The sequence below is a fragment of the Lissotriton helveticus genome, chromosome 4_1 (assembly GCF_964261635.1).
Source record: "Lissotriton helveticus chromosome 4_1, aLisHel1.1, whole genome shotgun sequence".
Taxonomy (NCBI): domain Eukaryota; kingdom Metazoa; phylum Chordata; class Amphibia; order Caudata; family Salamandridae; genus Lissotriton; species Lissotriton helveticus.
Genome location: NC_136063.1, coordinates 1599375453 through 1599402007, shown reverse-complemented (window position 1 = coordinate 1599402007; position 26555 = coordinate 1599375453). Strand labels below are relative to the sequence as shown.

The 26555-nt window shown below is 44.4% G+C and overlaps 1 protein-coding gene across 2 annotated transcripts in view; it reads right to left on the bottom strand.

Annotated features, from left to right (window-relative positions):
- Positions 1–26555, bottom strand: part of AOAH (acyloxyacyl hydrolase) — a 919324-nt gene that overhangs the window by 662570 nt on the left and 230199 nt on the right. For both annotated transcript variants that reach the window (XM_078688219.1, XM_078688220.1), the window contains exon 3: positions 20171–20237. In XM_078688219.1, the coding sequence (XP_078544345.1) occupies positions 20171–20237 (67 nt within the window). The remainder of the gene's footprint in view (positions 1–20170; positions 20238–26555) is intronic.

Here is a 26555-nt window from a genome sequence, read left to right as displayed (position 1 = left end):
ATATTCACCAGTTTTCCATATTTTTTTATATATGAATTTCTCAGGAACTACTGAATGTATTTACACTATTCTCTGGACCAAGAGCTACCTCACTGCCAAATTTGGTGTAATTCCATTCAGCAGTTCGGACTGTAGCTGCGACAAATGTTTCCTATGGAAATTAACATGGAAAAAACGCGTTTTGGGACCCCCTTTTTTTCTCTGCCCCCGCTTGACGAATCACCCCAGAACTTTCAAAACAGGAGCTGACCTGAGTGGGCCATTAGTTTTGAAAATTTCGCAATGATTTGTCAAAACGCTGTTTGCATAGAAACAACGTCCTAACTATAACTACCTACTAGCAAGTAGCAACCACTAGTAGGTAATATATGTAAATATGAATATATGTTTTAACTTTTGAAACGGGCACTGAGGAAGCTATCTAAGCGAAACGCGTCTGCCTTGCGTTTCATGGTTGCTGTACACAGATCGCTGGTAATTAATAAAAGTCAGTTGCAGTTTATCCCGGAGCTGTCTCGCGCTTTTGTCCTTACCTGGAGAAAGACTGGCTGTTGTGTGTTGCCAGCTTGCAGGTGCTGGCTTTAGCGAGATGCCCTCTCGGTCTGGAGTAACACGGGACACCTGCAACCTCGAGTTGAAGTATTGTCTGCACCGCGATACTCCCCCGACGCTCTACATTTCCAAACGGAGGTTATCGGCGCAAGGGGAGAGAGGAGGCAAACCACAAGCCTGAGAAGGGAGACTGGAACTGACTTGCACCCCTCTAAGGAACTGCAAAGTAGCGGGGTCCACCATCCAACACGGTTTGGGGCATCACTTGTTGTCTGAGAGGCCCTATCACTGTATGGGCACTCATGGAGGACTTCAACTCCCAAGATGCAGTAGTCTGGGGGGTGGAGCGCGAGATGTCCTGCATCCTCGAAGGTGGAGGAGGGGCAAGTAAGCACCTGACTGGGAGTGGCCGCAATAACAGCTTTAATACCAGCAGACCCTCAGGACATTGTTTTAACTTTTGAAACGGGCACTGAGGAAGCTATCTAAGCGAAACGTGTCTGCCTTGCGTTTCATGGTTGCTGTACACAGAGCGCTGGTAATTAATAAAAGTCAGTTGCAGTTTATCCCGGAGCTGTCTCGCGCTTTTGTCCTTACCTGGAGAAAGACTGGCTGTTATATATATATATATATATATATATATATATATATATATATATATATATATATTTATTCTAAAGTGTGATGTAAAAATGCACCATTTGAGTGCACTTTTTCTTAAAAGAGTTCTAGTGCAGAGAATTCCTCCACGTGTCCCTCAAGAGGGTCGGGCTTGCTCGCTACACCCACTCTCAATGTGAGGCTTGTTTGAACATTTCTACCACAGCATATATTGGTTCCCAGTCCAGCCATGAAGGGTGACTGGCAGGCTACATCCATGACAACAACATCCTGAGTAGCACAGTGTTGTGGCCTGTATCTTGCCAGGTTGCTGTCTACTTAATCCTGCCTTGTTATCAGGTGGAATCTGGGGTGCTGGAGATTCCACCTGGGACAGTTGAGGCAAGATATTGATACAGAGGCAAGGGCGTAGCTTGGTCAGTAAGATTGGGGGGTGAGCTCCCAATTTCAGACAATCATTCTGGCACATAATGTTAAAATACATTATATGAGAAGTAGGGCACATGTGATGGGCTTAAAAAGCAGTGGATAGGGAGAGGAATGCGGATTGGTAGGTGCGCTATGTGAGAGTAACACAATATTTTGTAAAATAAACAAAAAAAAAGGGCTTTCAAAACAGAGGTGAGAGAGAATGTGTGTGTGGTTGTTGACAGTGTATGCATGTAAAAATCCCAGGTGAAATCTGACACACCCCTCATCATACCGACTGACAGTTCATTTACCCAACTATTCAACAGAAAATACAATTATTAGGGTAACATTATTAGTGGAAGGTGATCAACAAGGTAGGGAGATTGATGGGGGTAACCTGACTATGCATAGGTGAGATGTTGAGGTGGGTGGGAAAATGCTTCCAGTCCTTGATGATTCAAATCTCTGTTCATGTTGACTGGAGATAAGAATTGGGAGGACATTTTTGGCATGGATAACATAAAATTGTTGCCACCAGATATTAACCCTGTATGATATGGTGGACAAAAAAAATTGATTTGTTTGGCTACTCTATCATGACAATAAGATCCAAAGGTTGAGAAACAATAGCCGGCGGCATTGGAGGGATTTAGGAATTACTTTGAACCCAAATTCACCTGCCCAAGTTTTGTTAGTGTCACATGTTAGTAATGATGTAGACATTGTAAGTGAGTTTTCAGAATTTTTTTATGACAAACTTGACCTGTTGAAGAATTTCAAACATAAAATGATCTTGAAATCTAATGTCAAGCCAGTAGTACATAAGGTGAGGAAAGACCACACCTTACGTGAAGCTGTTAGAGGAAGAGTTGGACAATTGGGAGTAATTGAGAAAATAAAAGCCTCGGAATGGTTGGTACCCATAGTTCTTGATCTCAAAGATATGGTTCAAAGATTAGGATAGTTGCGGAGTAGAGAGGATTCAAGCAATGTATTTGGGTTGATCGTCAACCTCTACCGCTGGGAAGGGCGGAAATCGCCGCTTTTGCTAATCGCCATTCTCCTCACACGGAGTAGGACACGCCCACTACGAGGCCACGCCCCCTCTATCATCCCCTGTCTATAAAGATGTGCATGTTCAGGAAGCGCAGCGGACGAGTGCAGCGGGCGCGACGAATGCGCGCCGAAGGCGCGCGTAAGGCAAGCTTGTCTGCGCTCGTCCGCGCCGAGGTAGTGCCATGGGCCACCTACGCTGCCGGTTATGATCTATCACATCAGGAGCTACTCCCTGCCGGTCCACCATACTCAAGAGAGATGCTCTTTCAAATTGGTAAGCAGCATTCAGATAAAGGAATTCTTTCCTTAGCACCTACGTCACACCCTCAAGCTGATGTATTATGTGACGCTTTTCTGAACTGCGGGCTGCTAAATGTCAGGTCCCTTCCTAAACACTGTACTGAGATCCAACTGCTAATGGATTTTCACGAGTTAGATATTCTATTTATGACAGAAACCTGGACTCGTCCTGACTGCTTGGTCGACCCTGGTTTTGCCTGCCCTACCGGGTTTAAATTTCTCCACTCCCCTAGGCCCACCGGGAAAGGCGGAGGTGTGGGAGTGATCTTCAGAGCATCTTGCAACATTAAGGTCCTCACATTAGACCCTACTCTGGGCAATGAGATGCTGGGACTTTCAATCCAGACCCATTCTGGGACTACTGTCACAGGACTAGTTTGCTATCGCCCACCAGGACCATTTAGCCTTCTACAGCAAGAAGCACTAATTACCACCCTGACCAACATCGCTTTATCTCACCAGAAGTTACTTATACTCGGTGATTTAATCTATGGCGTAATGGCACACTTAACTTAGCCTTGGATAACCGCCTCTCAGCCTGTGATAGCTTTGGTCTCTCCCAAATGGTCTCTAAGGCCACTCACAAAGCTGGCCACCTTTTGGACCTGGTCTTTACGATACCAGATCTGGTGGTAATGGGGGATACCCTGCCGATGGACTGGACAGACCATTCATTAGTTAAATTTTTCCTTCTCAAGAAGAAGGGTTCCAATAAACCCCCTGTCCGAACTAGGGAATTTGAGTGTAGGGACTGGAAGGCTCTCTCACGCCTACACTCCTCTGGTGATCTGTTCCATCTGGATTTGCTCTTTGAGGTGAATAACAGTACTGATGACAACTATAACTCTCTTTTCACCAGCATCTCCTCCTTATTGATGCCATAGCGCCTCTAAAAACTCAGACCTGTAGGGGAAAAGATTCTGCCCCATGGTTTAAGGATGACTTAAAAACGCTAAAACTGGGATGCAAACAGGCAGAGAGAAGGTGGAGACGTGATTACAATGTAATCTCTAAAGAATTGTGGAAAACTAAAATCCTTGCCTATAAGACCCTCATTAAAAAATCCAAAGCTGACTACTACTCCTCCTTAATCTGTAACTCCACTAACAACTCCAGGAGTATTTTCAACATCTTAAATAGTGTTACCAACCCGGAGTCTTGCAAAAATGCGATTGTCCCATCCCAACATCTGTGTGACAATCTGGCCACTTTTTTTAAGGAGAAAATAGACTTGATCCTTAAAGACCTGGACACCCCTCCTGATATTGACACCCTTTCTAGTCTATGCCCCGACCCTTCGGGGGACCAATTACCTGTTTCAGCTTTCTCCTCGGAAAATTCACTGTGCAGGTTTCTGCCGCTTACTTTTGAAATCTTTTCCAAACTGGCCAGGGGGATTGTCTCCGGGTCTCCTTTGGACCCGGTGCCTCCTAAAAACTGGAAGGAATTTGAGGACGAACTTTTCCCCCCACTCTTTCTAGTTTGTAACCAATCCCTAGTAACTGGCACCGTCCCAGCCCGCTGGAAACGGGCGTTAGTCTCCCCCTGTTAAAAAAACCCTCCTTAGATCCTGACTGCTCCAAAAACTATCGGCCCATCTCACTGCTGCCGTTCCCCGCCAAGATAGTTGAAAAGGTGGTTAGCAACATTCTGGCCACCCACTTGGAACATCATCTACTACTTGACGAGGACCAATTCGGTTTTCGTCCTGCCCATGGGACTGAAACAGCCCTCAGCACCGCCATGGACGAATTTCAAAGGCGTGCAGACAGAAGACAGGCTTCGTTTTTTATCCTAGGCAGGAGTGAGAGACACGGCACTGCGCTGGTTTCATTCTTTTTTGCAGGGCAGGCAGCAGGCAGTATCTATCCCCCTTCCAATCAGCCTTTTCCCCGGTACTGCACGGAGTCCCACAGGGCTCCGCTATTAGCCCAATACTTTTTAATGTCTATCTCAGGCCGCTAATTTCACTCATTAAAGGCTTCGGCATTAGAATTGTCAATTACGCAGATGACACACAGCTGATCCTCTCCTTAGATGGAGAGGATTCCATCTCTGTGGAGGTCCTACATAACTGTTTACGAAGCACGGCAAGGTGGCTGAAGGATAATTCACTTCAGTTTAATGTCGGGAAAACTGAGGTGCTCTTTAGTGCTGGTTCGAGGACCCCTCGTCCTTTCCCCAACAACTTCTGGCCCCCGGAAACTGGCTCCAACGTACGACCTGCGGACGCTGTCCGCAACCTTGGGGTCATGCTGAACCATAAGCTCAGCATGGAGACACATGTGCTTAAAACATTGGCCTGTTGCCTTGCCATCCTCCGCTCACTCAGGAAGGTTCTGCCCCTTCTACTCACCCTTGCGCGTGCCCAAGTGGTCAGATGCACCATCCTGAGCAGGCTGGACTATTGCAATGCCCTCCTGCTTGGGTCCCCCGAGTTTTTGCTGGATAAACTCCAAAGGGTCCAATCGGTGGCTGCGAAACTGGCACTGGGGTGGCCGAGAAGATCTCATGGACCATCTGCACTGGCAAAACTACACTGGCTTCCTCTTAGGCAGAGGATTCAATTCAAGGCCCTCTGTATAGTTTTTAGGGCCCTACATGGTTGCGGCCCAGTCCCTTTACAATCTAAATTCTTATGGTATGTCCCCGCCAGAAATCTCCGTTCTTCTGACGCTAAACTGGTAGTTGTGCCCAGATTTAGGAAGGTTAGAGCCGGAGGTAGGTCTTTCGAGGTGGCGGCCGCCAGATTATGGAACACTCTCCCCACTGAGATGAGGCACATTGATGAACTTCTGCAGTTTAGAAAAAAGTTGAAAACTTGGCTTTATCCTGGTTAATACACTGCAATTCCCCGCTCTCCTCTGTTTTTTATGCTAGCGCCAGGATGCCTGCAATGGTGACAGTCAGCGCTTTACAAATTCCTAAATAATAATAATAATAATACCGAACATCAGTGAAACCCTGACCATGTTAGCAGGAGCTAAACTCTTTAGCGTTATGGACCTCTCTGCAGCTTATCATCAAGTTTTGCTCCATGAGGATTCTAGACCTCTTACCTCCTTTGTCACCCCTTTGGGTACCTTCAGATTCATCAGAATGCCTTTAGGTTTGGCTTCTCTTGCTGCATGTTTTCAAAGAGTGATGAAGGCGGTACTTGAGGGTGCCAAATCAGTGTTAATTTTCAAAGTCGACATATTTATGATGATGACAATGATAAACATGCTGTTTTAAGGGAACTTCTCACAAGGCTAAAGGACAGTGGTCTCGCTTTAAAGAGGGAAAAATGCTGGTGTACAGTGGCCGTGGTTTCCTATTTCGGCCTCACCATCTCAGAGGATGGTATCAGACCAAAGCTGGATTTGGCAGAATCCATCCCATTTGTACCTAAACCCAATGATAGAGACCAGGTTGGATCATTCCTTGGTCTTGGACTCGAAGTTTCTAATTTTGCTAGTGAGGTACAATGCTTGAGGTTGATTTTGAAGAAGGGTGCACATTTTGAGTGGTCTTTAGAGGGGGAAGAAGCTTTCACAGTGGTAAAGAATGAGATTGGAAGCATGACTACTTTGGGTCATTTTGATGTGGGACGAAAGACCTTGCTCACTATTGATGCCTGTATGAAGGGCCTTGGAGCTATTCTTTACCAAGTGGTTGATGGCGAAGAGAGAGGTAGAATTCACCTCATGTTCTCTTAAGGGTGCTGAGGAGTGCTATTCAGTGAAAGAACGTGAGACGCCAGCCTGCGCCTGAGCCATGAACCAGTTCAAATGTTTACCTGTGGGGTTTGCCTTTTGTTGTGAGGAGTGAACATAGGCCTCTTGTACAAATGTTTGCCTGTAGAAGGGTGGTGAACACTTCTCCCTGTATAAAACGTTGTGTTGAGAGTCTCATGAAATTTAATATCCAGGTAGAGTATTTACCAGGCAAGAGAAATATGACAGTGTATTGTCTTTCTAGGTTCCCTCTGGAAAAGAGTGTTGCTTCAGAAGTAGAGATTCCTGTGTTGTTGGTCAAAGAGTCTGCCCTCAGTAAGTAGGAGTGGGGTTTGGACACCGATAAGGACATAGTTCGCAAATTAGAGTCCAAAAATGTTGTTGAAGGGTGGCCTAGCGTGACTGCTTGTCCAGCTGAGGCAAACACATTTTGGAGTACTAAAGAGTAAGTGAGCATTGTAGAAGGTGACTTATACAGGACTGATAGACTAGTTCCATCAGCAGGTTTGTTTCAAAAGATTATTAACCTGGCTCATGAGGGACATCTGGGCAGGAATCCTACTGAGGCTAGTATAAGAGAGTGTTATTGGTGGCCAGGTTTTGATAGGCATGTTGAGTAGGTTGTGAAAGATTGTATACAATGTGCTGGTAATGATAAGTTCAGAGTTGTAAGAACTGCTCCTTTATCTCCTGTTCCTTGTCCGGATGAACCTTGGTGCACATTAGGGTAAGATCTGGTGGGACCCTTTGATTTGTTGCCGCCTAATGAGAGATTTGTCATTGGTCTGGTGGACTACACCTCTAAGTGGGTCACAGCTAGCTGTGTGCACTCAATTACCACCGAAAGTGATGTGGAGTTTTTGAAGGATGTTTTTTGCATATGAAGGAATATCTAAGACTAGAGTTACTGACAATAGAGTCCAGGTTACCTCATAAGAGAGGAAAGATTTCCTTAATGACTTGTCCATTTCTCACTTCCGCACTGCTCTTTATGATCCCCACAGGCGAATGGTTTAGTTGAGAAGGTGAACCAACTCGTGAGGGCTAGTGTGCAAACTGCTCTAGATAACAAGTTACCTCTCAAGGTTGTTCTGTGGGAGAAGTTATGGGCACATAGGAATGCACCTAATAGCGTGACTGGAATTTCTCCTTTCCAAGTATTGAAAGGAAGGTTGGCAGGATCCAACTTGAACCCTTTATGGTTGAGCTCGAGAAGGGGTGGAAGCTCTGTGGTGTTTGACAAGGTAATACTTAGACAAGATAAGGTGATAGCCAACCAAGACAAATACAACAAGCATTTACAATGCAATAAGTCTCGCAGCATTAAAGTTTGAGTTATTGGTATTGTGTATGACAATGCCAATATTTTTAACTTTCGCAAATGTGACACCTATAGCATTTCTATTGCAATTTGTGTTGTATTTACGTGACTTAGATGTATTGATATTACAAATAACAATGGCTTTTAATTTTTAAAAATAATTAATACTTAAATAAAAGTTATTATAGTTTATAATGACAATAGCTTAAGATTTTGTAAATATCTTTTGTAAATTAGGTGCCATGCTTACCAGTAAAAGGCTGGCTCTAAGGGAGTTAGTTTTCGGTAAGAATGTCACCAGGCACCAAAGGCACGCAGCTGCCGAAGATAAAGTGCTGCGGCAGTTGTGCCAATTTTAATTAAAAAAATAAAATCATGATTCTGGGCAAATTATTTGACCCCCCTGTGCATAAAATTGTAAATATGTGTGGAATGTAACGTGATTGTAAATATATAAAATGTAATATCACAAATGTGCAAATCTCCTGTTCATGCTTTGTTGCCAACCATGTGGGTTTTCTTCAGATACATACAAACATACGTACATTATCTGGGGGTGGATGTGTGTGGGTGTGTGTGTGGGTGGGTTGTGTGTGTGTGTGTGGGTGGGTTGTGTGTGGGTGTGTGTGTGAGTGTCTGTGTGTGGGTGTGTGTGTGGGTGGGTGTGGGTGTGTGGGGATGTGTGTAGGTGTTTGGGGGGTGTGGGGAGTGTGGGGGGAGTTGTGGGTTGTGTGTGTGTGGGGGGGTGTGGGGTTGTGCGTGTGAGTGGTTGTGTGTGTGGGTTATGTGTGGCTGTATTTACGAAGTCCAGGCCCTAATTTATAGTCCCTTCTTAGGCATCCAAACCCTCTCGAACCAGAAAATGTTTTTTTAATATGGGCTGGTAGGTTCATCACAAACGTTTGCTACAACTTACAGATTGTGGACATATCGTCTCAGAAAGTGTTGTTCTTCGCTACCAGGTGAAGCCATTGTGGCACACAGAGTACAGTTTTTTAATTCTATATCGGGAGGTGTTGTGGAAAAGGTATTTGCGTTCTGTTTCAAAAAAATGCTTTTACAGCTAAGCATTCACCATAATATAATGGCTTTAAAACAATGTAAAGCCTGTATCCTTCGACTTTCACAAATAACTAATTATAATTCTACAAAAAAACCAACTTTGACAACACTGCATTTGGATACACAATAATCTTAGCCTCTAGACTGGAATACAGAAAGTGTATTGTTTGGTACTGGGCATGAAGAAAAATACAAAGCTACATTCTTTATGCCACCTCCGTTGAAACTAAATTCACACTTTTAAAATATGTTATCCCTAACAAATACCGCTACATTACTTGACAATGAAAAGACTGGAAAATAAGGGTAACATGAACTTCCTTCAAAACACACCTTTCTGCAGTCTTGTGTCTCCATTGGCGAACGCACCGGAAGTCAGGCAATGTCGCCTGTGACGGGGGCGGGGCCGCGTCCAGACCGGAAGAGGAGGCAGGCGGAGTAAATACGTATCGCGGCCCGGGGCTCCTGTGAGCGGTGGAGAGCCCCGGGGCCGCCAACAGGAGGTTACGCAAGTGTTGCGGGGCTCCCTTGACCAAGAGGGAGCCCCGGGAAAGGAGCTGGCAAGAGCCGCAGCGGCGGAGTCCCCCGAGATTGGCCCGGTAAGTTAAAAAGGGCTGGGGGGGTCTTGGTGAACTTGTGTGTGTGTCTGTGTGCGACGGGGGGAGGAGGGGGGGAGCACTTGAGTGTGTGTGCGCGCGCGTGTGTATGTGTGGGGGGTGTCTGTATGTGCGTGCGTGCATGGGCGCTCGTGTGTGTGTGTCTGTGTGAATGCGCGACAGCAGCTGGCCACAGCGAGCGCGTTCGCGTGCCAGATTCAAATCGCCTCCGCGCGGCCAGGATTGTCTCCTGGAAAGCAGACACGCCGACAAGAGGTCTCGGCGAGAACGCGCTTCCGCGCGCTTAGCCGAGACCTAAAAAACGGCTAGATGACAAACATTGTGTGCACCAGAGAGACTAGAATGTTGGTGATGTGGTCTGTTAAAAAACCCATGTGGTGTCTTCAAGGGGAGTCTAACTCTGCAGAACACATGAAGATTGTAGAGGTAAAGAAAAAGGTTGTAGGTTTAAAGGGTGGAGATGTCTGGAGTATGTAATGTTTAGCTAGATGTTTGAGTGAGTAGCCTGCATCACGGACGGAGCCGGGGAGGTTTTGCAGTGAAGAAGGAGGTTTCGGGAGAAGTGTGAGGACCCGGAGATATACGGTGCGGTTCAGGTATTATGCAAAAGATTAGTCTTACATTGTCTATTTAATACATGCTGTGATCCATGCAATGTTTGACTCCTCCACCATTTATTGGCTATGCTTTTCCGGTGCTTTTATTGATTCCATATTTTTTCCCTTTATTGTAAATATGATTATTATGTTGTTGGTTTCACTTTTATTCCCAAGAACCTTTATCTTTTTTGTTTTCCCGCTCAGATCCATTATCTCGTCGTAGTTCTTTCAATATCTGCTCATGTTGTATTATGTTATAATTTGCTATGTTTAGGGGAGAAGATGTGTTTTGGTCTAGCGAGGATGCTGTCTCTTTAATCCAGCGGTCATCAGGTGGAATCTGGGGTGCCAGAGATTCCACCTAGGACAGTTGAGGGAAGTTCCTGGATCTGGAGGCTGCAACTGTACTGGCTGAAGATGGATGCTAATAAACACTTCGGCTAACAAGTGTCTGAGTACTTCTTGGCACACAGTTTCATCAGAAGGCATATTTTATCTTGCAATGTGTTCTCTGTAAGTTATCTGCATTGGACTTCACCAGGACAGTTCTCTTCACTCTTTTTCATATTACTCTTTCTCCATCTTTCTCATTCCTGTCAAACGTTTTTAACACTTCTCACTTCATAAGTATGTTCCTTTTTCTACAAATTTACCATGAATTAAAACAAGCAAACAATAAAGTTAATAGGCTTGACATTTAAAAGTTGAGAGTGCTTATTCACTGATCGCTGAGTTTGTGTGAGTGGTGGTTTGAATGCGTGAATGAATCAATGGTTAGATGAATGGATGAATAGTTGACGAGGTCGGTGCATGGCTGTATGAAGGTGTGCATGGATGAAAAGGTGAGGGAGTACGAGGATGGATTGCTGAGTTCAAGGTTGGATGTAGGGGGCAAGGGCAGTGTTCTGTGGAATCGGGGCTGTGTGAGAAACACTTTATTGAGAGGGCAGTGGAAGGGAGTAGGGTCAGTGTACAGGGTAGGGACAGTGTGGGAGGACAGGTGCAGTGCCCGCAGAACAATTACACTGTTCATGATACATAGTGATTTTGGGATAAGGTGTGCATGTCTGGGCGGTGTGTGGAGCAATAGGGCTGTGTAGGCGGCAGAGCATGGATATTAGTAGTAGTATGGGGTCAGGGGCAGTGTGCACGTGTGTGTGGGAGTGTGTGAGGGGTAGTGTGTTGGGGCTGAAACAGTGTGTGAGGACACAGACGGTCTAATAACTGTTTACAGATGCAAAGTCCCTGCAGAGCGGCAGGAGCTGTGTACTGGCTGGGTAAGTGCATGCCGGGAAATGTGATATGAGGGCGGCAGGGGAGTGCAAGCAGTACCAGGACATCATGGGAAGGGCATAGGTGTTGATATGGCACAGGAAGTGAGCAGCAGTGGGCCAAACATCAGTACCTCTCAAACACCTGGGCATAGCCCAATGCCCACGGCAGCTCCACTCACATATCAGAGTAAAAAGAACCTCTCACACACTGGTGCCATAAGTGTATGTTCAAATGATGTGTCTGGCTACTTCATCCCCAGCTGCAGTAAAGGGGACATATTAGTGCTGATATATGCGCGGTGCAGGGACAGCAACCACAGACAGTCAAGTCCAAGGAACCTCGGAAAAGGCACTTTTATGTGTGCAACTGAAATACAGAACAAAAACATACACCGGGAAAGACTAGACCATACACCGACAGGACTACAAGTCCCAGTGAGAGTTGCAGCTAGACAAGCATAATACAGGCATTGACTGACACTTGGTAATACAAAGCAACAGCATGACAATGTCTGCAGCGGAATTCACGTGATCGAGCAGCTATTTTGGAACTTATTTTATCATTAAGCTCACAAAAGTAAATAAGATAAACAAGAATACATACAAAGGGCGAAAATAAACTGCTGAATGAAAACTAAAATACACACTTTCCGATTTGTTTTGGAATGTTACTAAATTTTGCCGAATTTTCTAATACTATTTTCTAATCTCAGTTTACTTTTACAGTAATAAAACCATTGTTTAAATATTGCTTTTTTCACCACAGGTTTCATTTGCAACCACTCCACAAATCGACAATTCCAACAATCCATTGACTACAGCTTTGCTGAAATCTGCCATGGAAAGAAGGACTTGAGTGAATGGCATGAATTTGCTCTAGATATTTTTATGGAAATAGGTTATGAAGAGCTAAGACTATGATTTAGATTAAGGGCAGTACACTTTTTATTCATTTTCTAAAGATACTTTAACTTAGTTTATCATCTACATTTCGTAAGTAACACAAAAAAGCTATTTGTTTTTGTGAAAGTTAGCAGCACTTTATGAACAAATGACAATATTTCTAATGGTCTTTTGTGAACCTGTGCCTCACATTAGCGCCCTACGTATCTCTATAGTCTGTGCAACCCTGAAGGCCGTTCACTACCTGGGACACTGGCTGTGTCCAGACTCCTCACAGGGAAGGTTCAAAGCAGGGGAAGAGTGGGACATTGGGCAGAAAAGAATACATGCGAGTGGTAGGGAGGGGGGTAGGCCTACAGCAACCCCAAAGAACCTGTGGTATGCACCTGTATCCTTATGCCTCCACTGCAATGCAAGGATAACTCCCCCTCCCCGCACTGCAATGAAATACTGAAATCGGCTCGCAATGGGCCAGATTCTGAGAATCTGGCCCTTTGCGAGCACTATTTTTGCATTTGGGATTCATCATCCCAAATGCAAAAATCGCTATACTAGAAATCGCTATATTGCGAAGAATCACATTTAAGGAATCTCAATTAGAGATTCTTTAAATGCTATTCATGAATCTTCTTAAAATTGCGAATTCGCAATATGGGGCCGCTATTTACCGTGAAGTGTAACTTCGTGGTAAATAGCGAAAACTGAGAAAAATGCACTTTTATTGCATTTTTCTAAGTTGTATGTTACACACACACATGTCCTTTGGACATGTGTGTGCGCAACACCAGTGTACATTTGCATTTCAGGGGTGCTACAGGGTGTCCTTTGGACACCCTGGCACCCTCGAAATTGATTCCTTATTTGCGAATCTCTATTTGCTAATCGCAAATAAGGAATGACTCCCCATTCATTCCTATGGGCCTTGAGGCCCATAGGAATGAATGGGAAAGCCATTCCTTATTTGCGATTAGCAATTAGCGAATCGCAAATAAGGAAGCAGTAGAAATCGCAAAATAAATTGCGATTTCTACATGCATCCTGTTTTGCTAGTCTTTAATAGCGATTCCTTAATAATCGCTATTAAGAACTCGCGAAAGAGAACAATGATGAATCTGGGGGATAGTGTATAAAATATAAGATGACACTCCCCTGTATGCTTATTCATCCGACTGCAGCCCTAATGAAATGGCCATATGCTGGTACGCGGTTGAAATTTCATATCTCATGAATGACAGTTACAATCAGCCAATCAACCATTAGCTGATAACTGAGGGCTGATTATTGCGTGAGTGACATGAATAACAACCAATGGCTTACATGGCAGACATATTGCAACTGTCTATATTTAGATCGAACTACCTTTTGCGAGTCTGCTAGATCTGTCTGTTAGCCAGGCTTAAGTTGTAGCAAAACAAGAATTTACACAGAAGACAGCTCTTACCTCCATGCTTTGCACAGTTTTGCCTCATCATTAAGATCGCTTCACTTTCCCAAAGCAGATCTCAGTTTTATCTGTTCCAGCTCCAAACAAACATCTGCAAGGGCTTGGATACCATCCCTGTGGCCTCAGCCTTTAAGGACATAGACCCAGATGTAGGGACAGGCCTAGTTTACAGTGGAGCATATGCCTAGTGCTGTGGCCAGGCCAGTCCTTTACTCTGAGATGGTCATATGAATCCAATCCAGTGAGTGGAGCTTTGTGTCATGAGGCACAAATGGAGCACCTCTTGACTAATAAAGAGGCGACCTTTACATTGCATTGTGCACAACAACATAATCAGCGAGTGAGGCTTACAAGGAACAGCAAATATTTGCCCCAGCCTGTTTACATGCATTCGCTTTCACCATTCACATCATTTAAAGCTGTGCATTTTGATATCAGATTTAGAGCACTTAGCAATGATTCGGGCCACCAATGGTTCCTCCCTGATACTGCCTGCTGTTGTAGCAGATGGACTGAACGCTGAACAATGCAAACATTCACCCCGGTCACAAAGATCTGAGTTTAATCCATTGTTCTTGTGCTCACTTCGCCACCCCAGTTTGGACCCTGCCATTTGCAAATCAGTCTTGATCCTGTTACTCGTGGGATCAGTCCAGCTCGAACTGCCAAGCCAGGTCCTCTCTGGACTGGAAACAAGCAAACTGGGACAAGTTTCGGGGCATCAACCCTCATCAGCTAGGCTAGCTTGAATCCAGTATATATGCTGAAACAGTGGTTCCTGTGGACAAATGTAATTAATAAACAATACTCATATGCACAATGGCGATAGGCAGGGGTAAAGTGGATGTCCGACAGAGAGATATAAGACCATATACTACGGAATACTTGTAAATTCAAAATGTTTATATACATAAATCTTAACATTTATTTTAAAAAAAGTGCATGGTGTCCCCAGTGAACATGGAACCTACATAACAGTTTGTGATATTCTGTGACATAAAAAAATGGTTTCCAAAGTTACCTAGTCGACCATCACAATGGTATAGAATGATCACAGACTTCTAATACAGTAATAGAGGCTGGTAAATGGTTCGCTTTGTATTTGTCGACGACGTTTAGACCCCATCAACAATAAGGGGTCTCTCCAGGACCTAGCAATGTAGGGACATCTGAAAAATGATAAGGGAGTAGATCAGTGTTAGGGCCCGGGAGACAAAGAAGCTGTATAGACATGCTAATAGGAGACTGGTAGGGTACCTGAAAAAGGAGTCGCTGTCAGAGTGACAAAAGTTCACCACAAGGAAGTGAGTGTAAAAAGAGGGTTCTCACATGTGACCCAGCCGGGCACAAGCGAGAATGAGAAAACAAGCATTGGCATAGCCAATAGGTCTCGCCTTTGGGACCTTATAAGTGTTAGCTATTAGTGCAGCTTCTTAAAAAAAGTGTTCTTGCTCACCGTATAAAGACTGTTGGGACTCTTTAGAAACTATTATCAAGACTGCTGGATTATACAAGAGCGGCAGCACCCTCCTTTTACACTCACTTCCTTGTGGTGAACTTTTGTCACTCTGATAGCCGATAGGAAAAACGGTGCACACCAATAAGGATAATTAGGCCCCCGAGCGCTCTTACCGGTGTCATAGTAAGGTCGACTCATCCAAGAATGGAGAAAGAAGGCAGCGTGTGTCAGCTATGCGGTGAACCAGGAAAAGAGATCCGCGCTAGTCCGTCTCCACTTGTAGAATGACAAGGAACCGGAACTCGCTGCGGATGTTATTTAAGTAGGCCGCTCTACCCGCCAAAACCGGATGTCGTGGCAGACCTTTCTAGAGACAGCTGCCAGTTATATCGTCTCCTGGTATCTGGGATTGCTACTTTGTCTGCTGCATCCCCGTAATAACTGATATGAGGGATATCATAATAATGCATGACAGAGTGGTACTTTCATAAGGGTGCTTACGTATCATACCACGGAAGGAATAGACACATTAGTAAATTATAAAAAGGAATTGAAGGACGAATGAGTAGAGGATGTATTCTATATTTATGTTGCCATAGCAGGGAGAGCAATTACCAGTACGTGAAAAGCACATTTGTACCTCAGTAATTAACCTCAGTGATTAAACAATAATGGGTGTACCGGCACAAGGGGCACAACTACAGCTGATCAATAACGTAATTATTGATAGTGAATGTACATGCAATCTCAACCAAAGGAGTCATTGTATCAGCAAGTGAGAATCAGGCTGATGCATGCGTGTGTGCATTGATAGCTCATTTAATCTGTACATAATGCCAGAGTCAAAAATTATAATCATGAAAAGGGAGAGATAAGTCAAGGATGTTTACTATGTTCATGTAGCCTCAGCGGGAAGTACAATTATCAGTACATGAGGAAAAAGTGTCCACGCTGGTACCTCAATATATAATCAATAATGGATGTGCCAGCCCAAGAGCGCAAGGCCGTGCATATTAATGTATAGGAAGAACCACAGTTTTTCAATAGTCACGAGTCAAGAGTGATGGAAGTTGTGTCGAACACATGTGCACATTGGCCCCTCAATTAAAAGGAAAGGGGATACGCAGGTACCAGTATGGGCATATACAGTAACACGATCTTGGGGACTACTTATCAACAACATGTATAGTGACATAGTGCTAGACTGAGTATGTGACAGTGGTCTCACAAAGGATTGTATGATTGAACCATGAATGCGTTTATCATGCATACCGGAACCACGAATTCTAAACAGTGAAATTCTTAATCACGAATATGCCTTTACCACGCATGCTTTTACAACAAATCATGTGTTGTTAAGGCATTTTTGGTAAATACATATTCGTGGTTAAGAATTTAATCCCCTGACCCCTGCACCTGGCTTGAGTTCCTAAAGTACCCCACTCCCCCCATCCCTAGTAACTTTTTCACCTCTGCCCTCCCCATATCCCTAAAACTACCCCCTAATCCCTGAAAATGCCCCTGCCCCCGCCCTCAACCCTATAATGGTCCACAAGGCCTGAAAAGTAAACTACCCCCTAAGCCCTAACATCAACCTGCCCCCCCTAAATCCTAAATTCTTTCACAATCCCAGAAAACTACCCCCGACCCACCTTAAGCCCACAAATCAACCCCGACCCACCCCCCACCCCCAACACCATTTACCTCACAACGATCTCTTCCTGCTTTAGTCCGTCTGCAAGCCCTACCACGCATATGCATTAACCACGCACATGCGTGGTTAAGACATATGTGCGGTAGGGTTTGCGTAGTTCACCCTTCGTTGTTAAGGCTGATCTTTGTTCAGCGTTCTTGGATAAGGCTTTTTCCCCTCACGGAGAGGTCACATTGTGCATTGGTGTCATTTTACTAGATCTCGTGTCTCATAGTATTGGGTACAACTATATGTAATGAAAGAACCATATTTCAAAATTCCCATCATATAAACGTCAATACATAGTACATGGGTAACGATATCATCAATATTTACATGTTAATTGTCAGATGAGGTACAAGGGTGCAGTTGCTGTTAGTTAAAAATTCTGGATTGTAATTGTTCATATATAGAGGGCCACATTTGAGCTCATTGTCATTTTGCATCAATGTAGATCTTCTAGTCAGTTAGATAGAGTGGCCACAAAACCACGGCATTCCTCAGCTGTATTGAGTCCTTGGATGATAGAATTAGTCCTTTCTATCCACTGACATTCAAGTCTTTGCAGAATCTGTGATACGTCACCTCCTCTTTCAGGGACAGTTGCGTTGTCAATAACTCATCTGCTGTGTTGTTCTTTTCCATGAAATGTGACACCAAGGGGGCATTCAGCATCAAACACCTTATTCTGCGGTGTTGGCTGATGCGCGCTTTGATGGGTTCTGAGGTTTGTCCAATATATGGTAAGTGACAGGAACACCATATGCAATAAACAACATTTCGAGTGTTACAGTTTGAGAAAAAGTTAACCTCTTTACTGTGGCTCGAATTCCGCCGCAGTGCAGGGGCATTCCAATCTTGGGCATGGCTCCGACGGCCCCCGGCTGTCGTGCACACATGCTCACCGTGACTCATGATGGCCGGGGGCCGTCATGAGCATGGAAGAGGTTAAGAACTTGCCATGAGGAACAGAGACAAAACTGATTAGCCTATGGCTCGGTCCAAGCTGGGGTAGTGTGGTGGACAAAAGCACAATCGATAAAACCCAGATCGTTGTGACTGGGTGTGAATGTTTGTACTGTTCAGCATTCCGTCCATCATTTGTTCCTTTTGCTGTTGTCTCCCTAAGTGGGAAGGGTATACCCAGACGTGGGTCCCTTGCTCACTGTGCTACTGAATTTAAGCTAGCCTGGCTGAGGAGGGGTGATGCCCCAAATTTGGTCACAGTATCCTTATTTCTGGTCCAGGGAGGACCTGGCTTGGATGTTCTGGCTGGACTGTTTTAATGGAGAATAGGGTCAAGACTGATTTGCATATGCCTGGGTCCAAACTGGGCTGGCATGGTGAGTAAAAGAACGATGGATTAAACCCAGATCTTTGTGACTTGAGGTGAATGTTTGCATTGTTAAGCATTCTGTCCATCATTTGTTCCTAGTGCTGTTGTTGCCCTAGGTGGGAAGGGTATACCCAGACATCCGTCCCATGCTCACTGCGCTACTGGATTCAAACTACCCTGGCCGATGAGGGGTGATGCCCTGAAACCGGTCTCAGGATGCATGTTTCCGGTCCAGGAATGGACCTGGCTAGGCAGTTCGGGCTTGACTGTTCCCATGAGGAACAGAGTCAAGACTGATTTGCATATGTCTGGGTCCAAACTGGGGTGGTGTGATGAGCAAAGAATGATGGATTGAACGCTGATCTTTTTGACTTTGTTGAATGTTTGCATTGTTTAGCATTCTGTCCATCATATGTTCCCTTTGCTGTTGTCGCCCTAAGCAGGAAGGGTATTCCCAGACGTGGGATAACAGGTGATGGCCGGAAACAGGTCCCAGGATGTTTCTTTCTGGTCCAGGGAGAACCTGTCTTGGCAGTTCGGGCTCGACTGTTGCCATGTGGAATAGTGTCAAGAATGATTTGCTTATGGCTGGGTCCAAACTCGGGTGGCATGGTGAGGAAAAAAACGATGGATTAAACCTAGATCTTTGTGACTGGGGGTGAATGTTTGCATTGTTCAGCATTCTGTCCAATATTTATTCCTAGTGCTGTCTACTGTTGTAGGCAAAGGGGAAGCTGTACACCATCTCATACATTCTCTTTACAAAAGATCAGCTCCTGATACTTGCATTCCTACCTTTGGGACGAAAGAATAGCTCTAAATGGAATCTCACTGAATCTCAGTGGAACGGAAGCATGGCCATTTGCTAAAGAGGTGTAAAGGATACCAGTGGCATATTTGTAATTCACTTCTTAGAGATGCACAACACACCTAGGGGCATAGTATTAAGGCTTTGCACCAGCACTAGCACAACAAAAAGCAGTATATCCTATTTACTATCCAGAGCAAAAATTTATTTTGTGCTTGAAAGTGGACCTTTTCAGAACACCAAAACTACTTGGAGTCACTTTGTGTCACTCTGCATCAATGGGTCTTTACCGGGGGCAGATCAGGGCACACACCCAGCGGTTTCTATGCAATGCCTGATCCATTGAGATAGACTGGACTTTACTTGAAGCAGCCGCAAACAAGGGGATATGTGTTCATTTCTCGAGATAACCAACATATTACAGGTGTGTTGTAATGCACAGGACAGATCCAGCGGCTTATTTACAAGCCCCATGCGCCAGTGTGTCACTTTTAATATGGAAAAAAGTGAAGTACCAGCGGCGCAAGGGGCTTGTAAATAAGCCCCCCAATGTGGTTGGCCCATTTGCTGATGACCATGTGTAGGAATTTGTACTGGGAGGGTCTGCTCACTCCACTGTGTCATGATACGAGGCTGCGCATGACGCAAGGTACCCTGTTTACGTACCAGCACAGGGGATGACAGCAGCAGAGGACAACCATAGGAGATATGGCACTGCGTCGTTTCTCTCGTATATGCAAGCAGCTAATTTAGATGCTGTACGGTGTTGAGTGAAAAAGACTCACATCAGGCACCAGTCTTTCAGGACTGCAAACCGAGTTTGTGATTGGGTAGAGCGAAGAACTGACCTGCAAATGCGTTGTTCAGGTACAGCCAGTTTATACATAACGCATGCACTCCTTGGATTGCTTCTTCGCGAGGAACGCAAACAATACACAAATATTGGATGCACTTCACATTTACAATGGATAACTTGAACTGGACATTTTTGTACTTACAATTTGATGATATCTGCTCCAAACAATTCAACCACAGCTACGCAGAAGTCCTTTAAATGTAATTCCTCTGTAAAATATAGAAAAAAGACACTTTAAGCACTTCATTATCTGTTGTACACTAGCTGACTTTCCTTAGCTAAAAAAATAATGAAAGTATTGAACATTTACTGTCCAGACAGAGAAACTGGCCTTCGTAGCTGCCATTTTACTATTCTGATTGTTGGGCTCCATCGTGGGCCATTGTGTAAAGAGGGTGGGCTTTCACATGACCTTTGTACCTGCCATCTTGAGTCATTTTTTGCAGAGGGTGGGCTTTCACGTGACCTTGGTAAGTGCCCTCATGGGTCATTATTTACAGAGGGTGGGCTTTCACATGACCTTGGTACCTGCCCTAATGAATCAAGGTTTACATAGATTGGGTTTTCATGTGACCTTGGTACCTGCCCTCCTGGGTCATTGTTTACGAGGACCGGGGGCTTTCAATGACCTTGGTACCTGCCCTCCTGGTTCATTGTTTACAGAGGGTGGCTTTCACATGCTGCTCTTTAGGAGAATTAAAGGTTTGTTTGGGATTGATGATCATTTAAGCTACGCTGTATTTGTGAGTGAATTATAATATAAACTATCGAATCAGTCCAGTAATCTTATAGCACACTAGCTGGTGGTGTCGGAGAACATGAGGGCGGCGGTATATTCATCTGCACTTTGCTTGCGTTACAAGTGCCATGGCCTCAAGCACACTAATATCTGTCTCCGTAAGGAGTTTAGCTACTTGATATGAACACTGTCTCTAAGTAAATTGTCAAATACTAGCAATACATGATACAGTATTAATGTGCTTGTTTGTATGCACGAGTTAGGCATGAGTACAAGAAAGGAACCGAATAGAGCCCACCGGAAATGAAACAAAGCGTCCACCCGTGGAACAATTAAATAATGGTTTTGGCCGTGTAATCTATTTTACTCCGTTTACATTGTTCCCATGGCACTAAACTTGGTAAAATGAAAGCTTAGGGACCCATTTACAAAAGATGTGGAAATTTACAAACTGTAGGTTCATCTCGCAAATTGCATAGATGTAATCATTGTTCACGATTCACAGATTCCTAATCTGCACACCTAGAAAATCTAGGCATGTCTTTGATTTTCAATTCACCCTATTAAACAAGCACTGGTAATGCATCGGTTTTGTCTACGTAATGAATAATGAGTTGTTGGTATCAATCACCGTTGGAGATGAAGGGATGAAGGAAAGAGCTCCCTGACAAGTATCACAGGAGTGGAGAGGATGTGGCGCAGCAGACAGAGCTGCCGAATCGAGCGCTGAGGATCCTGATCCGATTCCCGGCGGTGCACCATTCTGTGCAAATTGCTTAATCTCTGTGTGTGATAAATTGCGCTATATAAATATGCTGCAAGACGAAAAAGCAGAATGAGGCAAAACTTTATAAAAAAATAATTCCACCAAAGCGGATATTAACAGTATTTCAGCTACGGGAAACTGATAAGAGAAGCAGATGAGGAACAAGCATTGGTAAATCAGGAAAATATGCTACAGCCAATTGAAATAGAGGAAAAGTAAGTGGCAAATACAGGAACCAATGGCAAGCCAGGAAAGCTAGGGGGTGGGATGTAACCCCCTTTTAAGATTTATATTAAAATCTATAGATTTTCCAAGCACACGGCAAGAGCTGTGCAGGCGCTGTGCAGGTGAAACCTAAAAAGGTGCCCCTGAGCTACAAACGGTATTCACACCTTCTTTTGACCTGAGAAACTTTGATATTACAAAAGGTGACACAAAGGCTTTGCAACCCCTTCTATATATCATGGATTGCAAGGCCACACATCCTGCACCACTGTGATTCCAAAGAGGCATCTGTAAGGGGGTGCAGGCCCATCCAAATGAAGGAACATCTTTGCCCTTGAGTCTGTGGAATGTTACAGATGGGGGCACTAAAGCAAAGAAGCTGGCAAGTGGTGCTACATTGTCAGTGTGCCTACTGACAGGGGCATGGGGCCCTGGGGATTGCTGCGCCCATCCCAGGGAGTACCCTGTCGCTCAACTGATATTCAGGCTGGATCAACTGTCAGTGAAAGGTTGAACAGCAGTGGCTCTGTCTCTCACCTCTGTAATCCCCCAAAAAGAGGAGCTAACTTGTGCGTCTGGGCCTGCACAGAGAACATTTCCTGTAATCTTGCACATGGGTATCTGCCCCATGCGTAACAGCAGAAGGAGTAACCGGTGCAGAACATTACAGCGCACCGGACTGGACAATCTACAGTACTGCTTTGCACACTTTTTCCCTTCTGCCACTTAACATGTGGGGTTGTTTTGGAGCCCTTTCAATCCATGTCTTTACAATTAATTCACCATTTATTGATTATGAGTGTGAGTGGGACAAAGTATTGGTAATCGCTTGCGAAGTTATGTCTGTAAGTTTTCTCAGTATTCCCACTAGCCACTCCCCTTGGAAGTAAATGGAATGCATTTACGGCTGTTAAATTCTTCAGTTCGATTTGGGAATTGCATTGACCACAACCCTAAGTAAATTTATGCATGTCTGATCATTTACATATAACACCGTAGCTGACCTAAAATGGGTAAATATTAAAATCTACAAAATGTTGTAGAATGGTTCAGACAGAATGGGAATGACGTCATCATTATTGCCACACAGCCAAAGGTGAATTTCATAGCAAATCCGGACTCGATTACACAATGCATAAGGCCTCCTTGAACGCAAATGTCGGCTAAACAAGATTTTTTTGCTTCCTGCAGAACTTTAATAACTGATACCCAGAAGAACAAGATAATGTCAACACAAGGTTTACATCACAAATTCACATATAGAGAAAATAAGAGCTATCAGGAAATCGCAAAGGCATAACGCCAACCTGTGTCTGAGATGTCTGATTCCTTCGATGCATTCCCTCAGTACATGACCGTAACAACAAATAGTTCTTAGTTGGCCTTCTCCAACAAGAAAGTCAAAAAGTTTAAGTAACACCATTAAATCATTTCCCCCAAAATGTCTAATGATGACAGTCTAGATGCAATCGCAAGTTCAACGGAGACAGAACAATCTAGCGCTCGAACACCAGCCACCCAGATCTGAGAAATCAACCAAGTACGGAATCACACAGGAAAAAATGAACTTTAGCCCCTCTAACAAGCATCTCCATCCCTTTTCTAAACCACTGGGGCTACTGCTTAAACCCCCACTGCTGACGGGATCTGAAGAGTTAATATAGTATTGATGACTCTGAAGTGCTGTGGAACCCCTTGCTGGCTAAGGTTGTCTACTCAAGGACCATCTGTCAGATGACATATTGTACTATGAACTGGCTGTTTTATCACAAGCCATCACACTTCAAAATAAATAAATAAAATGAATAACTTTTAGTTGAAGTTGAGCACATCTTCAACCGAGGCGTAGATCATTTGAGCTAAAGCTCTTTAGACTCTATCCCTCGGGCCAGAATTACTGTGGGTTTCTTCCCTCTAATCCACCCCCCTACCAAGTAATGAATGTGGGCATTATCTTTCACCTAGATTTGGCAATGAAACTTAACGTGTTATAAAATCCTTTTGCCATTTTTATTACTTGCTGAAGATATTATCTTTCTACCTCTCTTTCTAAGTAAGTGCTATGGTCTTCCTGGTATTGTCCTCCCATAATCTCATGAAAGGAGAATAGTACCAAAGCCACAGACAGCCTAAGGAGGTGGCAGTGTATTCTCGGTTCTGATGATATAACTGTGGAATTTAAAACAAATGTGGTTCCCTGTTCTTCAGAATAAAAGAGCATTTAGAAAATGGACGAAAATACAGATGATTACCAACTGGTGTTTTCAGGGCCGGACTGGGAACCGAAACCGGCCCTGGCAAAGTGCTCGGCCGGCCCCCCACCCCCCAGGGGGTTGGGGGGTGTGACCGCGCTCTTTGCTAGGGCCGGTTTTCGGCCGATTTTGTTACAGTGCCGTTTTTGCAGCTATGCTGCAAAAAACAACCCTGTAACAAAACCGGCCCCCTGGGGCCCAAAACCGGCCCCCACCCTCGCGGCCGACCGGGGGATTGCCCGGTGCCTGCAACGGCCAGTCCGGGCCTGGGTGTTTTCCTTCATCTTTGCCAGGTTGTCTACTGGGAGTACCAATGGGCAACATCTGACAGCTTTGAGCTTTACAAGTGATGGTGGCGACACTTTTAAAGCTCCTATTCAGAGTAGGAGAAGCTGGCGATTCCAGAGCACACCTTCTGTAGTTCATGGTATGCACCGCAAACAATGTGTCAGCCCTGCTTGATGGAAAAGTAGAGTAAGGCTGTGAGTCTTTGCTAACGTGCATTGCATACATTTTCGCAAAACTTCAAGTATACAAAATGTGAGTTACTTCTCTAAATATCAGAGTATGGCTGCTCTTGACAAACATTCGAATACAGTGTCAAGGAGAACATGTTCTACTGGTCCAAGAAGTTGCAGGCACTGCATCTAACCCCAGCTCGCAGCCGACATCCAACAGTGTGCAGCATGGGGTTGGCCAAAGTGCCTGGCCTCCAGCCAGGCCCGGTGTCCAATTCCAACGGGCAACTAACCCCCCCCAACATGCAGAACATGGGGTTGGCCAGACAGCAGCATCTGCCCCAAGGGACACTCATCTCACTTTAAAAAAAAAATCTTTTCAAGATTTCCGCAGGAGTAAAGGGGATGCACCACTGGCTTCTGTGAGAGTCCTGCGGGACCGTGGCTATCCCAAAATTTCTCTTCTTTTACATTTGACCTTGAAGGCCCATCTGGGACCACCCCCAACATCAAGGTCCAGGAAGTTAGTATACCCTACTCTGCCCCATTATACTTGATTTTTGTTTTTAATTTTCAGGACAGGCAGACCTATTCCATGCGTCCTGTGATGGCAGCTGCAACATTTCACTTCAGGGTACGGTCAGGCCATCAGAGCATGAGATCCCACATGACTTGCGGGAGTGAGGCGGCAGGCAGGGCAAACAATCCCCTTTGGTCAATAAGTAAATCACTATTTTATTTGAGGTTCTGTGCCAGTGGAAATCCTGTGTGACTCTCGCGTACATAACCGTCCAAGTATATACATTTTGAATCTTAAGTTCTCAAAAACTACAGTAAGATTTATACCAAATCAAAAAAACAAGCTTTCTGGGTTAAGGTGTAATTTTGTTCCAACATTGGTGTAATTACCTTCAGCTGTTTTGACTTAGTGCTGTGCAAAAAATCCCTGCAGAAATTGTGTGTGTAAATTTGCGTTTTGTAACTCCCCCTTTTTTCTCGGGCCCCATTTGACACATCATCCCAGAACTTTCAAGCAAAACAAAAAAATCAATTTCCAGTGGTACCCAGGTCGTAAATATAATTGCACTGTCATGACAGTGTAGAAATGTAACATTTAGAGCCTCCACAATGTTAAAAACATTTGAATAATAACAATTTAAGAATAGAGAGTCTCGATGAGAGACAGTCAAAAAGTGACAGAGTGCAAGTGAAAGCAATAACAAATATAGACCTAAAGTAAGGTAATTGTACTGGACCATTAAGCACTTCTGTGGGACCCAGATTTTCATGTGAGCCAAGTAAGACACATACGTGAGCTTGTTATGTTAGGGCCTGACCCACCTACAGTCTTTTATCCTCCTCTGATAGGCAATGCCTTTCTCAAATGAGGCTGCCAAGATGGAAATGTGTAACACAATTCATGTGTAATAGTACAATATTCCTGTGCTGCCCCAATCAAGAAGACCAGACAAGGGGAAAAAGAAGTCAGCAAACATTTGGTTAAGAATTACCTGTTTCTCAAAGCGACAACTTCAGTGTGGATTCGGAGGGATGCACCTGTTAGTATATACCCTTTCATTGTGATATGCACTTATGTACGAACACATTTTCCCATAGACACAGAATGGGTAAATCCTTTGATACAACTGGCCCTGGGTGATTATGGGGGTGAGTGTTACACCATAGAAAATAGCACCATGAAGGTGATGCAGAGTTATGATGCTGCTGTACACAGATTAAAAAGTGTGACACATCAAATAAATGGAAAGCTTAGATAAAAGGCTTTCGCGTGACATTTCTCAAAGATTGATGATGCTTACTAATACGAAGCCAAGGGACAGAGTCTGGACCATTTCACATCAGAGCAGGTTTTGTAGAAGGCGGGCTAACCATTTCCTACAGCAACAGAAATTCTGCTCATCCTTTATTCGCCCTTTTCAGATGTGTCCAACACAGGTATTAAGACAAATGTTTGTACGCACAGTCCCATTTATCATCCTGTCACCGCGATCCATCTCCAAGCTGTATTCTGGCTAACGCTGAGTTTAATGCCATATGCTGCACACTTCGAGAAAATCCATGGGCCT